This window comes from Staurois parvus, unplaced genomic scaffold (genome assembly GCF_062004578.1).
Source record: "Staurois parvus isolate SC_StPar_1 unplaced genomic scaffold, SC_StPar_1.0 ptg000165l, whole genome shotgun sequence".
NCBI lineage: Eukaryota > Metazoa > Chordata > Amphibia > Anura > Ranidae > Staurois > Staurois parvus.
In genome coordinates this window covers 9,852,429-9,870,074 of record NW_028317961.1, presented here as the reverse complement: position 1 = coordinate 9,870,074, position 17,646 = coordinate 9,852,429, and the positions used below count along the sequence as shown (strand labels likewise).

Genomic DNA, 17,646 nt, shown 5'->3' with positions numbered 1-17,646 from the left:
CACATGTGTGAATCAGTACTTAGGCGTAATGCCAGACCCAACCTGCATTTATAGCTGAATTTCTTATTTAAAAAAAAAAAAAAAAAAAGCTTTAGATATATACAGTATACTGAGATATATATATAATCTCCAGAGCATCAGATGGATCTCATTATTAAAAGGTATCAGTCAGCAGAAGGGTACAAAAGAATTTCCAAGGCATTAGATACTAGATAGATATACCATGGAACACAGTAAAGAATGTCATCAAGTGGAGAAAATATGGTGCAACAGTGACATTACCAAGGGCTGGACGTCCCTCCAAATTTGATGAAGAGGAGAAGAAAACTGGACTGGGAGGCTACCAAGAGGCCTACAGAAACATTTAAAGGAGCTACAGGAATATCTGGCAAGTACTGGCTGTGTGGTACATGTGACAACAATCTTCTGTATTCTTTATATGTCTGGACTATGGGGTAGAGTGGCATACATCCAAGCCCGGCTAAATTTTGTAAAAACATCTGAAGTCTTCCAAAAGCATGTGGGAAAATGGTATAATGGAATTATGGTCTGATGAAACCAAGATTGAACTTTTTGGCCATAATTCCAAAAGATGTGTTTGGAGCAAAAACAACACTGCACATCACCCGAAGAATATCATACCCACAGTGAAGCATGGCCGTGGCAGCATCATGCTTTGGGGTTGTTTTTTCTTCAGCTGGAACTGGGGCCTTAGTCAAGGTAGAGGGAATTGTGAACAGTTCCATATACCAGTCAATATTGGCACCAAACCTTCAGGCTTCTGCTAGAAAGCTGAACATGAAGAGGAACTTCATCTTTCAGCATGCCAACGACCCAAAGTACACATCCAAATCAACAAAGGCTTCATGAATGGCTTCACCAGAAGAAGATTAGTTTTGGAATGGCCCAGACCTGAATCCGATTGAAAATCTGTGGGGTGATCTGAAGAGGGCTGTGTACAGGAGATGCCCTCGCAATCTGACAGATTTGGAATGTTTTTGCAAGGAAGAGTGGGCAAATATTGCCAAGTCAAGATGTGCCACACTGATAGACTCATACCCAAAAGTATGAGTGCTGTAATACAATCAAAAGACGCTTCAACAAAGTATTAGTTTAAAGGTGTGCACACTTATGCAACCATATTATTTTAGTTTTTTTATTTTTACTTCCCTCCATCTAAAATATTTCAGTTTGTTGTTCAACTGAGTTGTACAGTTTATAAGTCACAGTAAAGGTGCAAAAAGTTCTGAAATTATTTCTTTGTCTCATGTTTTTGCATGTGTATTTATTTATTTTACAAAGACGTGCTGGTAGGTTAATTGGATCCTGTCTAGATTGGCTCTGATATGTGCACTGTAGGTATGAATGTGAGAGACCTTAGAATGTAAGCTCCTTGAGGGCAGGGACTGATGTGTATGTACAAATATAAATGTGTAAAGCGCTACGTACATTGATTGTGCTATATAAGTACCTGTAATAAACAAATTTATATATACACACATATATATATATATATATATATATATATATATATATATAAAATAGCTATGAAACCTAGTAACCAGAATAATTAGTTATGGGTCATGGCTTTTGTCTGAGTAAAAATAAAATGAGGGAAGGGTGCCCTGTGAATTCCAGTATTTGCAAATGGTGATTCCGCATATGCTTTCTAAATGCTCAGACAACACCATCTAGTGGCTCAAGTGGAGATTGGTATATCTAGGAAAGCAAGGGATGCCAGGTTTCATCATTTTTTTGTAGAACTAAAATAACTAGCTTGTGCTAGTGTTTGAATTTTGAACTGTATTTCGGGGATTGTGTTTTTTTTTTTTCCCCAAATTTATTTTTTATTAAGTTTTTCATAAAAAGTGATACAGAGCAGAGCCAGTTGACTAAAAAACAGAGCCAGTTGTCTCACTCTAATACAATAGAGAACTGTCCAAACATTCAGAACAAAACCTTACAAATCCTTACTTTTATGTGCCACCTCCGCAAGGGACCAAAGTAGGTTCCAAATATAGGTTGGAATCGAGCAGGTCATGTTGTTGGTAGAAGTTTAATAAAGCCAAATATCCCAGACCTTAGAGAATTTCTTGGGGATGCCCCTAGAAGCATACGTGAATTTTATAGAGTTGAGTTTCTGAATTGACTAGGTGCTTCCAATAGTCTAGCATATGGGCCACCGATGACTTCCATTTCAATATTATGGCTTCCAAGCATAAAACAAAGGTGTCCTAAGAGAGCTGTAAGCACCCTAGTAGGGGCGAATGGGGGGGACCGGGCCCAATATACATATAATATTACCCAGTGGGACTGAAATAACAGTCCATGTAAAAATGAAACATGAGAGTTCGGTCCAATATGTCTGAATTGAGGGACAGTGTCAAAACATGTTGGCAAAAATCAGTTGGGTGAGTCACGCATCTCCAACATCCTGATGAAACAGGGATAAATCCTGTGCATCTGCTGAGGGTGAGATATAGTCTCTGAAGAATTCTAAATTGGATTAGACAGTCCCTAGCAGAAACAGATTGTGACATGGGGCCCTCCCAGTCTACCCCGTCCATCCAGTCCAGGAACCTCCTTCCACCATCTAGATTGTGGAGTGTCTAGTTCATCATGGATGGAGGGCAGTAAGGCCTTGTTGATTGTGGAGAGAGGCTTAGTTAGGGTATCTTTCCTTAAGAGAGTTTCCAGCCTGGGGGAGGTGATGGACATTATTTCCTTGACAAATTTGGCTTGCTATGCATGGCGAAGCTGCAGATACTATCTTGGGGATTGTTAGTGCCATGTTTCTTTACAGGTGGGACAGTTCGGTTATAGTCTGTCAGAGGGTCTTACCCTTATACATGGCATCCAAAATACAAAAAAGATTAGACTAGAGCTCTACTGTAGAGCAAGCTTCCACCACACAGGTCTTTATAACTTTCCGTTGGCATATACTAGGTTTTATTTAGCCATGTGTATTAAACCTTTATGATTGGCTGTATAGATAAACTAATCAGCCATAATAATATGACAACTGAGAGTTAAGGTAAATAACATTGATTTTCTCCTTACAGTGGCATCTGAGAGTGGGTGTGATATAGTAGGCAGCAAGTGAACATAATGTCCCTGAATTTGATGTGTTGAAATCGGGAAAAAAATGATCAAGTGTGATGATCTGAGTGACTTTGACAAGGGGCAAAGCTGATCCAGGAAATATCCGATTGCCTCTTGGGGGATCAGGAAGGAATTTTTTTCCCTGCAGGAGCAAATTGGATTTTTTGCTGGGGTTTTTTTTTTTGCCTTCCTCTGGATCAACTGTGTATATAGGATTGTATAATTTTTTTTCATTTTTATTGGTTAAACTAGATGGACTTGTGTTTTTTTTTTTTCTTTTTTTCTTCAACCAAATTAGCTATGTATGTAACTTCAGAACTGCAGCGCTTCTACTAAAAGTGGTCCAAGAAAAGAAAACTGGTGAATCAGCGACAAGGTCCTGGATGGCCAAGGCTCTCATTGATTCACATGGGGAAAGAACATTGGCCCGTGTAGTCTGATCCTTTAGAAGAGCTACTGTATCTCGGATCACTGAAAATGTTAATGCTGGTTTTGATTGAAATATGTGAGACAACACAGTGCATCACAGTTTGTTGCTTATAGGACTTCATAGTCGCAGGCTGGTCATTGTGCCCATGCTGACCTGTGTCTACAGTCAAAATCGCCTACAATAGGCACATGAGCATCAGAGCTGAACCATGGAGCAATGGAAGAAGGTGGCCTAGTCTGATGAACCACATTTTCTATTACATGTGGATGTGTGCATCGCTTACCTTAGGAAGAGATGGCACGAGGTTGCACTATGGGAAGAGGGCAAGTTAGCAGAGATCTAGTGGAGGCCATGCCTTAACGGGTCAGGGCTGTTTTGGTGGCAAAAGGGGGACCTACTCAATATTAGGTGGGTGGTCAGAAAGTTATGGCTGATTGGTGTATAATCTTAATAGTAAAGGCACACTTATACTTGCTTAGCTTTGTATGTTTAAATCAATTAGACAAATCCTTGTTTGATGATATTTAGTATATAAAACAGTTTAACTAATATGAATCAGTTTTCAGTGGACAGCCTTGGATTTGACTTTTAGCCCCAAAGAGACATACAGAATGTCTGTTGCATTGTCATATTTATTGAACTTTTAGGGCTCATTCACACCATGCAGAAAAACTGTTGGAAACTAATGGACAGATTTTGCTTGCAGAGACATAAGTTTACATCGGTTTTCATGCGTTTTCAATGAGTTTTATACACGTTGCAGATTCCTGTGCAGAAAAAAATCTGATTTGCAGATTTTTTTTTTTCATGCACAGGAAACTACAGCGTGCTTAAAACTCACTGAAATGCGCATGAATACTGATGTAAATGGAAGTCTCTAAGTGAAATATGGGCGTCAGTTTCCATCAGTTTTTCTGCACGTATGGTGTAAACGAGGCCTTAGTGTACCATATCCCAGTGGGTATGAATAATGCACAGAAGGTTTTTTTTTTCATTTTTAATGTGTTTATATTTTTTTATTCCAGGTAATCATCCACTACCAAACTGTAAGTGAGCCTGCCACTATCAGGAAGCTAATCAGTGTCCTACACAAGAGCACAGGGGAGGTTGTAAAGAAAAAGCCAAAGTGAGAACTGTTTTTTTTATTTCATGTACTTTGTAGTGATATAGATAGATATATAGATAGATATATATAGATAGATAGATATATATAAATATATATAGAGAGATAGATGGATATTGTAATTCAATGTTTGAAGCCTTCTGTGCACCTTTTGTATGTCCCAAGTCAACACACTTTGAATTCCATCAAAATTTAAAAAAGCAACTGAGCAATCTTTAATCACATCATATTAAAAGAGAAGTTTGGGATATTTTATTTATTATTTAATATTTCTACTTACCTTGGTGGATTCAGCATCAATCTGATGCTATATCTGTCCCCCTTGGCTTTAAGGCACTGCTGATCGCTCAGTTCTCCCTATCACCCTGAGCAGGGAACGGTGACTGTCAGTCAACGCCATTTGCTTTGCCACCCTGCGCTCTCACTGGAGCTCTGGCTGTGGAGGGGTGGAAGTCACTGATTCAGGCTCTCAGTGGAGTGACCCAGGGATCTGACCCAAGGATCTCTGTTGGCGGAGTCATATCAGTCGGCAGAGGACTTTAGCCCACTATCAACTGAAAATGGGTCATAGGAGTGCAGAACAAACTGCACTCCTGTGATCCACAAACGAGCTTTGGCTTTATTTTTTTTTGTATGACCGTCATACCACCGCATAGAAAATTGATCGTTTGTATGCAAAACAACTCATTTTTTCAATGTTGTTCAACCGTATTTTTTCGTTCACAATATCGTTACCGGTTAAAACATCCTGCTCATCTTCTCCTTTAAGAATGGCTGAGCGTGGATAGATACGTATAAAAGAGTGTTGTTGAGGTTCCCAAAGCTAGCACAACAGGATGACAATTTTTTTTTTTAAATAAATGATGGTTATTTTCAGCTGAGAGCCTAAACATTTAAAGGGTAAGTTCACCTTTTGATAAAAAATAATAAATGTACATTTTTTGCAGGTAAAAAAAAATGTGCATTTATTATTTTTTGCTGAAGGAGCCTCTTATTCACAGAGTAGCAACATACCTGGGCGGGCAGAACCCCACTCGGCCACGGTTTTTTATTTATTCATTTTTTTTAATTTGAAAGCTAGTGGGGCGGGGGTGGAAAAGATCCCCTGCTAGCTGTCAAAGCGGGGATCGGCGGGGGGTGGTGCTTTCATAACATGTTCTACCTTGAATATGGCTGTAACGTGTTATGAAAGGCATACTTGTCCTTTAAGAAGAACAGTCACATGGATGAATATAAATATCCTTGTTTTAAAGCTTCATGTACTGAGCCTAATAAGTCTGCAACAGTGGGCTGCTATTATAATCAATGCCAGTCTACAAGATAGAAAGAGACCCTGCCCCCTTTATCTCTTATCCTTAAAACAAAAATGCTGTAACCGATTTAAGAACTTTCTTATTCAGATTAATTAGTATTTTTACAAACCTGAAGTGTAGTGAATGCATAGGGGCCTTGTGCTGGATCATATATGTATTAGAGCATTTGGAGCTGTTATCCTATTTTTCATCCTCATGATCTCAGCCTGTTTTTAAACTTCTTTCATCTATAGACATTAGTGTACTTTTCCTGTTAATTTCCCATCAGCCATACATGCTCAGAACCTAGGAGGAAACCCACCAGTGCGGTAATAAATGTGTATGTCTATGCTGTCACACCTGATGTGTCCCTTATGACAAGGAGTAGTCAGCCTGGCTGATATAACAGGGATTAGTGAACCTATCCAATCTGCATGCATTGGTATCACCTCATCATCCATAGCCAAAAATTGGTACTGCTAGTTTAAAGTAATGCCTTTGTATCACTTTTGTGTAGCCGGGAGCAAAAATCATCCTCTGCTGAGAGGAAATTGCCTTTTGCTGTTACTCCACTTGTTAGGTAAAGGTAAATACATTAAAGAATAGGGACTTCAGACAACACAAGGAGACATGTTGGAGAACAAGCCTAGGATTCACGCAGCTGGCTAAAGGGGAACCAATCCATTGATACCTAGTGCTACCATTCTGCATTTCAAAAAGTTTTACACTGTTTGAGAAAAAAAATGTTGCTTGTTTGTTTAAAGGAGTATTTTCCAATTTAGGTCACTCCTGTGACCATACTAAATTGTACTTTCTTTTTTTCAGATGTTTAACAAAAGGAATGAATGCTGTAATAGAGCTCCAGACACAGAGACCTGTTGCTTTAGAATTATACAAAGACCTTAAAGAACTTGGGAGGTTCATGTTGCGTTACAGTGGGTCATCCATAGCTGCTGGAGTTGTCACTGAGGTAACCCTTTTTGTATTTCTTCAGTTGCTGGCTTTAATTCCTACTGTAGATCTAAATCCAAACATTTACATTTCATATAAATCTGAATGTGATTTCAATAGTTTTATATATGTTGCTTTCATTAATATGATACCAGGTGAGCATGACATGAAGGTCCTTGATCAGGAACGTCTTGTTATAGGGTGACAACTTGCCTTTGTGTTGTCACCCTGTCACATGCATCCCTGGTGAAGCCTACAAGTGGCCATGTGAACACACATTTTGCAGGCATGGTTCAATGTTGTCACTATCAGGGAGATAGACTGGAGCAAGAAGCACTGAAGGAGATTGCCAGCACTGAGAAAAAAACGATCAAGCAATATTTTATGAGAAAACACGATCGTTGTTTGATACATAGTGCTTTAGCAAACTGCATGTCATCCAGCTAGAGTTTAGACTTTGATCTGTTTTGATCTAGTCTGTGATCTGAGCCATTTAATAATGCCCTGATCAGAGACATTAACCAGATATATTAGTTGCTCATGCCTTTGTCTGCATTTAGGGGCGGATCACACAACATGCAGCCCGGTACATTTTTTTTTTTCTGCATCAAAAACACATTGATAGAAGGTTAAATGATTTCCAGTGGCACAGTTCACACCAGTGCGGTCAGTTCCAGGAAGGAAAAAAAAACATTCTGCATTTTTTCTGCACTGAACTGTAATGGAACACACCAAAAACGCACTAAAAAGCACATCTTTATTTAAGGTCAAGAAAAAAAGGGGAAAAAATGCACTGCAAAGCATCAAAAATGCACCGGAACACATCCAACACGCATCAGCATTGCACATGCAGAAACAGATCTGGAAAGCATCTGGACTGCATTTCTATGGTGTGAACTGACCCTAAAACTAAATAGTGTAAATAGGTTATTGATGGAACTAGGAAAAAATATACTTTATCTGTCGTAGTCTGTCAAACGCACACATTAATGATACAATTAAAATTTGGCTGCCAGGTGCACTCTCTTGCATTAATGGAATCTGTTCAAGTACTGCATAGTGAAAAATGATCACATCTACACTATATTACCAAAAGTATTGGGATGCTTGCCTTTACACACACATGAACTTTAATGGCATCCCAGTCTTAGCCCATAGGCTTTCAGTATTGAGTTGGCCCACCCTTGGCAGCTAAAACAGTTTCAGCTCTTCTGGGAAGGCTGTTCACAAGGTTTAGGAGTGTGTCTATGGGAACGTTTGACCATTTTTCCAGAAGCGCATTTATGAGGTCAGGCACTGATGTTGGACGAGAAGGCCTGGCTCACAGTCTCCGCTCTAATTCATCCCAAAGGTGTTTTTAGGTTCAGGTCAGGACTCTGTCCAGGTCAGTCAAGTTCCTTCACCCCAAACTCGCTCATCCCTGTCTTTATGGGCCTTGCTTTGTGCCCTGGTGCGCAGTCATGTTGGAACAGGAAGGGGCCATCCCCAAACTGTTCCCACAAAGTTGGGAGCATGAAATTGTCTAAAATGTCTTGGTATGCTGACATCTTAAGTGTTTCCTTCACTGGAACTAAGGGGACAAGCTCAACTCCTGAAAAACAACCCCACACCATAATCCCCCCTCCTCCAAACTTTACACTTGGCATAATGCAGTCAGGCAAGTACCGTTCTCCAGGCAACTGCCAAACCCAGACACATCCATTGGATTTCCAGACAGGGAAACGTGATCCGTCGCTCTAGAGAACACGTGTCCACTGCTCTAGAGTCCAGTGGTGGAGTGCTTTACACCACTGCATCTGATGCTTTGCATTGCACTTGGTAATAAAAGGCTTAGATAGAGCTGCTCGGCCATAAAAACAAATTCCATGAGGCTCTCTACCTACTGTTGTGCTAATCTGAAGGACGCAAGAAGTTTGAGGTCATTAGCTATTGATTCTGCAGACAGTTTGGTTAACTTCTGTGCACTGTGTGCTTCGCGCTGTCATTTTGCATCGCCTACCACTTCGTGGCCAAGTGATTGGAACACCTGAATGCAATGATTTGGAGGGGTGTCCCAATACTTTTGGCAATATGGTGTATATGTGACATTTTAAAGTCACCCTGTGGTTGATTATTTTCCCTTTTTTTTCCCTCAGATAAAAGATTGACACTACAGTCTCACTAAGGGGACTTCACCAACTGATCCCACTCAGTGTTGAGAGTTCTCTACCTAAACTGCCTGGCTAAAGACATGAAGTGCAATTAAAGGACAAACCGTACACAAATCTTAGAGAGAACCTCAGCGGGGGCTCACCTATGGATTGCTTCCCACCACCTCCATCTAACAGAACAAAGAACCAGGACCTTAGTCTGTGATTCAGTCACATGGTTCAACCTGTGATAAAGTGCTCCTTATTGTGTCTCTACCGTCCTCAATCGGTCATGAATGCAGCAGCTTTTCTCATGCAAGATGCAAGATTAATTTATATTAACAATATTTGACTTGGCATGATATTCTCTTCTGATCCTAGCAGACATGTTTACAGTTTCTTTCTGAAATGTCTGCAGTTTTTTTTTTTCTTTATGATAACTTAGCTTAATATATTTAGTTCTAAATATGAATTGCTTATATGAAGCAGAACAAAACAGAAGGACTCTTTGTTTTAAGTTTTAGAGCATGGCCGAACATTGAGAAGATCTGAACCTCCCACGAGATGATTCTTTGCTGTGTGTATGTAGATTTGCTGTGAGGGTTGTGCCAATTTTATTCAGTGATAAAAATGGATCTAAAATGGAGAAATTAAAAAGCTTTGATTTGAGCATACATGTATTGTTTCCTTGTACTTTGTTTTTCAGCCATTTTATTACGCATCCAAATATTTGGTTAGTGTTAAACTGAGCTCTGATTATGCAATTATGGATTCCTTAAAATCATCAAACATATTTTAAATGCAATTAGCATAATTACCTGCATTTTTTTCCTTATCTTTTTGTAACCACCGATAGAACAGGCCTCTGCCTCAGAAAGGGAGGGAAGCATTCGAAACCATTCAAAGCTCTAATGCTTTGGACATATTTGTCAGTCTTAAAGTGGTTCTAGAGGCTCAAGGTTTTTTTACCTTTATGTATTCTATGCATGAAGGTAAAAAACCTGTGTGCCACGCTGCCTCCCTTAATCCTAACTTGAACCCCCTCCGATCCAGCAACGACCTCGACAGCCTTTGCGGTCTGCGGACTCTTCCTCATCATTGGCTGAGACGGCCCATTAGCTCCTGCTGCTGTCAATCACAGCCAGTGAACCAATGAGGAGAAAGCAGGAGGGGGCAGGGCCACAACTCTGTGTCTTATGGACGCATAGAGCAGAGGCTTGGGGATGAGCATGCAGTGGCGTCCCCAGGGCAAGCAGCTTTCTTTGGGGCCACTACTTGAGGTAGAAGAGCCAGGAGTGCCAGCGAGGACCCGAAAAGAAGTGGATCTAGGCTGCTCTGCAGAAATCACTGCACAAAGTAGGTAAGTGTAGACATGTTTGAGTGGTTTTTTTTTGTTTTTTTTTTTTTCAGCAAAGCTTTAGTGTCACTTTAAGCCCTGTACACACGATGGGAATATTGGACAAATGATCGTCTGTTTTTCTTTGAATGCTAGTCTCATATCAATAATAAAAAGCTTACTAAAGTTATGAAAACTCTCATAGGACAGAATAAAAATTCGGAAGTGATGTCATGCATTGTATTTGCATTGTATTTTCAGACTAAAATTGTACTGATTAAACGAAAATTGTATGATCTGGTACTGTACAAGAAACATTTTTGCTCTTGTCCCTTCAAATGATTTCGGACAAAATTCTCTCTTGTATTAAGAGGTATAGATTCCAGAGAGAGAGATATCATTTTATTCCTGTACAAATCATTAGTAAGACCTCATCTGGAATATGCAGTTCAATGTTGGACACCAGTTCACAAAATGAACATTGGGGAACTGGAGAAAGTACAGAGAAGGGCAACTAAACTGATAAGAAACTTGGAGGAGATCAGCTATGAGGAAAGATTATGGAAGTGAATTTATTCTCTCTTAAGAGGAGATTAAGGGGGGATATGATCAACATGTATAAATACATCAGTGGTTCATATAGTGAACTCGGTGTAGTTATTCACCCTGAGGTCATCACTAAGGACAAGGGGGCACTCTTTACGTCTGGAGGAAAAGAAATTTATTCTCCAAACACGGAAAGGTTTCTTCGCAGTGAGATCTGTGAAAATGTGGAATAGACTCCCTCAAGAGCTGGTTCTGGCCAGCTCAGTGGATTGCTTCAAAAAAGGCCTGGATTCTTTCTTAGATGCATAGAATATAACTGGATACTAACATTTATAGGTAAAGTTGATCCTGGGAATATCCGATTGCCTCTCGGAGGATCAGGAAGGAATTTTTTTCCCAGCAGGAGCAACTTGGATCGTGCTTTGCTGGGTTTTTTTTTTTGCCTTCCTCTGGATCAACTGTGGGTATAGGATTATACAGTCAGGTCCATAAATATTGGGACATCGACACAATTCTAACATTTTTGGCTCTATACACCACCACAATGGATTTGAAATGAAAGGAACAAGATATGCTTTAACTGCAGACTGTCAGCTTTAATTTGAGGGTATTTACATCCAAATCAGGTGAACGGTGTAGGAATTACAACAGTTTGCATATGTGCCTCCCACTTGTTAAGGGACCAAAAGTAATGGGACAATTGGCTTCTCAGCTGTTCCATGGCCAGATGTGTGTTGTTCCCTCATTATCCCAATTACAATGAGCAGATAAAAGGTCCAGAGTTCATTTCAAATGTGTTATTTGCATTTGGAATCTGTTGCTGTCAACTCTCAAGATGAGATCCAAAGAGCTGTCACTATCAGTGAAGCAAGCCATCATTAGGCTGATAAAACAAAACAAACTCATCAGAGAGATAGCAGAAACATTAGGCGTGGCCAAAACAACTGTTTGGAACGTTCTTAAAAAGAAGGAACGCACCGGTGAGCTCAGCAACACCAAAAGACCCGGAAGACCGCGGAAAACAACTGTGGTGGATGACTGAAGAATTCTTTTCTTGGTGAAGAAAACACCCTTCATAACAGTTGGCCAGATCAAGAACACTCTCCAGGAGGTAGGTGTATGTGTGTCAAAGTCAGCAATCAAGAGAAGACTTCACCAGAGTGAATACAGTGGGTTCACCACAAGATATAAACCATTGGTGAGCCTCAAAAACAGGAAGGCCAGATTAGAGTTTGCCAAACGACATCTAAAAAAGCCTTCACAGTTCTGGAACAACATCCTATGGACAGATGAGACCAAGATCAACTTGTACCAGAGTGATGGGAAGAGAAGAGTATGGAGAAGGAAAGGAACTGCTCATGATCCGTCGCATACCACCTCATCAGTGAAGCATGGTGGTGGTAGTGTCATGGCGTGAGCATGTATGGCTGCCAATGGAACTGCTTCTCTTGTATTTATTGATAATGTGACTGCTGACAAAAGCAGCAGGATGAATTCTGAAGTGTTTCGGGAATATTATCTGCTCATATTCAGCCAAATGCTTCACAACTCATTGGACACCGCTTCACAGTGCAGATGGACAATGACCCAAAGCATACTGCAAAATCAATCAAATAATTTTTTAAGGGAAAGAAGTGGAATGTTATGCAATGGCCAAGTCAATCACCTGACCTGAATCTGATTGAGCATGCATTTTACTTCCTGAAGACAAAACTGAAGGGAAAATGCCCCAAGAACAAGCAGGAACTGAAGACAGTTGCAGTAGAGGCCTGGCAGAGCATCACCATGGATGAAACCCAGCGTCTGGTGATGTCTGCGTTCCATACTTCAGGCTGTAATTGACTGCAAAGGATTTGCAACAAAGTATTAAAAAGTGAAAGTTTGATTTATGATTATTATTCTGTCCCATTACTTTTGATCCCTTAACAAGTGGGAGGCACATATGCAAACTGTTGTAATTCCTACACCGTTCACCTGATTTGGATGTAAATACCCTCAAATTAAAGCTGACAGTCTGCAGTTAAAGCACGTCTTGTTTGTTTCATTTCAAATCCATTGTGGTGGTGTATAGAGCCAAAAATGTTAGACTTGTGTCGATGTCCCAATATTTATGGGCCTGACTGTAACTTTTTTTTTTCTTTGGTTTCACTGGATGGAATTTTGTGTCTTTTCAGCCAGACGAAGTTTGTACTGTAACTATGTAAAAGCTGTGTACTAACGATCAGATTATCGTACGGTTACTTCGAAAGCAGTGTTTTTTTTGTACAATTTTCTGATTGTGTGTACTAGGTTTAAGGCAGGCCTGACATTAATCAATTTTCTTTCCTGCAAAGAAAATGGCTAGATTCCCCATCAGCACAGTCGATGTTGATGGGGGAATCCCTCCTACAGAGCTTTTCGCTTTAATGCATCAAATCTCTGACCTGTAATAACTATGCAGGTAAGGCTTTTCCTTTTTTTTTTATTCCGTATTTATTTATGGCCATACATGTTACAGAAGCTTTGATAAACACAAAGCAGATCATAACCAAAAACATTACAATTAGAATCCTATTTATTTTGACAATGTTATAATGGGTCATCATAGACAAACACCTAAAGGCATAGGCCCTAATAAAACAAAACCAATCAAAAAGAAAAGAAAAACAAATCAAGGCAGTCAAATGCAGTAGCATTACTGGTTAATTTGCACTGTACAGCTAGCCGGACTTGCCTGGTGTCAAGTGTTTAACATAGCCTTAGTAAAACAAGCAATGTAAACTTGTCACATAATAATCATACAAAGCACAATGAAAGAATAGCAGAGAAATTACAATCAACTATGATAAAACACCTCAGTTCTAAGCACAACAGCAGCACATCATTGTCACATGGGGCTCATAAAGTATGTACAGTGCCTTGAAAAAGTATTCATGCCCCTAGAAATGTTACAACTGAAAATGTAAATGTATTGTATTGGGATTTTATATGATAGACCAACACAACGTGGTTGATAATTGTGAAGTGGAAGGAAAATTATAAATGGTTTTCAAAATTTTTTTTTTACAAATAGGTATCTGAAAAGTGTGGCGTGCATTTGTATATTCAGTCCCCTTTACTCTGATACCCCTAGCTAAAAATCTAGTGGAACCAATTGCCTTCAGAAGTCACCTAATTAGTAAATCGTTCGTCTGTGTGTAATTTAATCTCAGTATAAGTACAGCTGTTCTGTGAAGCCCTCAAAGGTTTGTTAGAGAACATTAGTGAACAAACAGCATCATGAAGGCCAAGAAACACATCCGGCAGTTCAGGGATAAAGCTGTGGAGAAGTTTAAAGCAGGGTTAGGTTATAAAAACAATATACAAGCATTAAACATCTCATAGAGCACTGTTCAATCCATCATCTGAAATTGGAAAGAGTATGGCACAACTGCAAACCTACCAAGACATGACTGTCCACCTAAACTGACAGTCCGGGCAAGGAGAGCTGTAATCAGAAGCTGCCAAGAGGCCCATGGTAACTCTGGAGGAGCTGCAGAGATCCACAGCTCAGATGGGAAAATCTGTGCACAGGACAACTATTAGTCCTGCACTCCACAAATCTGGCCTTTATGGAAGAGTGGTAAGAAGTAAGCCATTGTTGAAAGAAAGCCATAAAAAGTCCCGTTTGCAGTTTGCGAGAAGCCATGTGGGGGGACACAGGAAACGTGGAAGAAGGTGCTCTGGTCAGATGAGACCAAAATTGAACTTTTTGACCTAAAGGCAAAACGCTATGTGTGGTGGAAAACTAACACTGCACATCACCCTGAACACACCATCTGTTCCGTGACACATGGTGTTGGCAGCATCATGTTGTGGGGATGCTTTTCCTCAGCGGGGACAGGGAAGCTGGTCAGAGCTGATGGGAAGATGGATGGAGCTGAATACAGGGCAATCGTAGAAGAACCTGTTAGTCTGCAAAACAATTGAGACTGGGGCGGAAGTTCACCTTCCAGCAGGACAACGACCCTAAACGTACAGCCAGAGCTACAATGGAATGGTTCAGATGAAAGCATATTCATGTATTAGAATGGCCCCATCAAAGTCCAGACCTAAATCCAATTGGGAATCTGTGGCAAGACTTGAAAATTGCTGTTCACAGATGCTCTCCATACAATCTGACAGAGCTTGAGCTATTTTGCAAAGAAGAATGCGCAAAAATGTCACTCTCTAGATGTACATAGCTGGTTGAGACACCCAAAAAGACTTGCAGTTGTAAAAGGTGGTTCTACGAAGTATTGACTCAGTGAAAGGTGGTTCCACAAAGTATTGACTCAGGGGGGCTGAATACAAATGCATGTTTCACTTTTCAGATATTTATTTGTAAAACATTTTGAACACCATTTATCATTTTCTTTTCACTTCACAATTATGTGTCACTTTGTGTTGGTCTATCACATAAAATCCCAATAAATGACATTTACGTTTTTGGTTGTAACATGACAAAATATGGAAAATATTAAGGTGTATGAATACTTTTTCAACGCACTGTATATTCCTTAAACGAGAGTGTAGCCAAGTTCAAGGCAAGAGTGGAGTGGGCTTGGGGGGGGGGGGGGGCAGGAAAAAAGGAAGGTTGAGGGGAGAATGGAAAGGAAGCCAAAGAGAAACCCTCCAGGGACCAGACACCCTCTGAAAGTCATGGACAGAGGGCAATTATCAGTTGGCTCCTCTAGCAACCGGCTCAGGTTGGTACAGTGCTTGTAAATAACCATTGGTGAAGGTAAAGTATCACCACCAATGCTCCCTAACGTTTTCTTCAGTATTGTTTAGGGTGACAGTTCCTCCATATGGATGTCATTGATTTTGGCATACCTCAGGACCCTAGTCGTAGGCTGTGTCTGCCGTAAGAGCGAGGGGATGCAAGCCCTGGCCGCATTTACCAGATGAATAGTAAGTGATTGTTTTTCTCCGGATGAGCCTCTCTGTTAGGTGAAGGAGACACGCCGCTGGATTCCCACTCGGGTCGACCAAGGTCAGGTGATTAATAGCTGTCCTATCCTTTCAAAAAGGGCCTAGACTAGAGCAATGCCAAAAGGTAAGGCCTTTTAACTGAGTTTCCTCATCTGCATAATTGTTCCGTGTCCTCCATTTATACAGTATTGAAGACAGTATGTTAGGATAACCAAGCCAGGCATCTAGCAGTTTTAGGAGGGAGTAAACATGGTCCGCCCCTATACCTTTGTCACAACAGGTTTACTGTGATATCTGTTATTTTTATACATACCTTTGTTACTTCTCATTAACAGCAAAGATAAAGATGGAGCCGCCAGGGTAATTGGCTATCAAGTATCTGTAAACAGCCTGTTGTATGGAAACAAAATGATGAATTATGGAATGCCTTCATGATTTAAAGGTCCATCATTCACCACAATTATGTACTACAAAGATATTTTTTTTTACAAAAAAAGTGTTTTAGAATTGCATCTAGTGTCTTTACCACAAAAACACAGCAGTCCAAAAAATATAGTCAAACATTGACATTTCATATATTTTTTCTTTTAGGCACAGTTTTCTGTTAGTCCCCTGGATATCAAGGATAAATAAAAATTCTAACAATAATGAGGCAAACTGCCCCACTTGTCCACCCTATTCCTTTTAGTATTTCCCACTTCAGACATATATCAGTGGGCAACCTCATCCAAGGGCTGCGGCAGCAGTGGAGATGATGAGTCCACCTATGCTGAAAGCGTTCTCTTTTTTTTAAGTAGAATGTTGTGAAGTGTATTTTTATGATTGCAAGTTCCAAGTTACTATTACCTCTGTGGCTTACTTCAGTAGATCAGCTGATTTAACTTAGCAGTTCTTCAGTGGGCCTAGTCTGCCTCTGGTTCCTGAGTAGCTGGCCCAATAAAAGATGGAAATATCCTGGGCATTGAAATCACTATGGTGGTTCCAATACAGTTTATATATGTAATGAATATATGCCATTAGAACTATTGGCGCTTTATAAATACTGTATAATAATAATAATAATAATGATTAAGTGAAATTTTCACTTACCTTACCCACATCTCCAAGAAAATAATTGGGCCTCATACACACAAGCTTTTACTGCCATACAATATATTTTTTTTATACCTATAAATGCAGTTTTGCATTCGCCTATGTGACATACGTGCACATCAGGTGTCTAGATCAGTATTTTAAGACCAATTTAGAGGCATAAAAAAAGCAACAAACCTGCATTAGGAGAGGAGCTTGCAAGCATAATGTATGCTCATAAATGCGCACATATGAGCGTAAATTTATTCCAATGCCCAGAACAAATTCATATTCTGGCCAGTAGAATGCATTTACGTTCAACACCATACACGCATATATATTTGACGTTAGAGGTGTTTTTTTCTGGCAGTAGAAAAGCTGCATATTTGGAGCATAAATGCATAAGGCCATGTGCATGAGGCCTTAAGGGATTTTTTCTTTCAGCTTAGGCTTCCATGGGATGCAAGCCTGCACTTTGTTTCGTTATTTTAACTTTTTATGCGTGTACCTGCATGTCTGTGTGTGTATATATAGATACACTATAAATATGTATATTTCTTTAGATTTAGAGTTTTTAGAGAGTTATTGAGCAATGGATTGATATTTTGCAGTTTCCTTTTGGTCGTGGAAAACATTGGGTATTTTTCAGTTAAACTGTAACAATGACACAGTCAGCTGTTTTTTTTAGCTTGACCCTTATGGCATTTAATGTCTTTTTTTTTTTTTTTTTTCTT

General features: G+C 39.8%; 1 protein-coding gene across 1 annotated transcript in view; it reads left to right on the top strand.

Moving 5' to 3' along the window:
• The window catches only part of HBS1L (HBS1 like translational GTPase), a 132,830-nt gene extending 123,129 nt beyond the window's left edge, over positions 1 to 9,701 (top strand). The window contains exons 16-18 of the mRNA XM_089676199.1: positions 4,558 to 4,658; positions 6,773 to 6,917; positions 9,034 to 9,701. Coding sequence (XP_089532325.1) covers positions 4,558 to 4,658; positions 6,773 to 6,917; positions 9,034 to 9,045 — 258 coding nt within the window. The 3' untranslated portion in view covers positions 9,046 to 9,701. The remainder of the gene's footprint in view (positions 1 to 4,557; positions 4,659 to 6,772; positions 6,918 to 9,033) is intronic.
• The last annotated feature ends 7,945 nt before the right edge of the window (positions 9,702 to 17,646 follow it).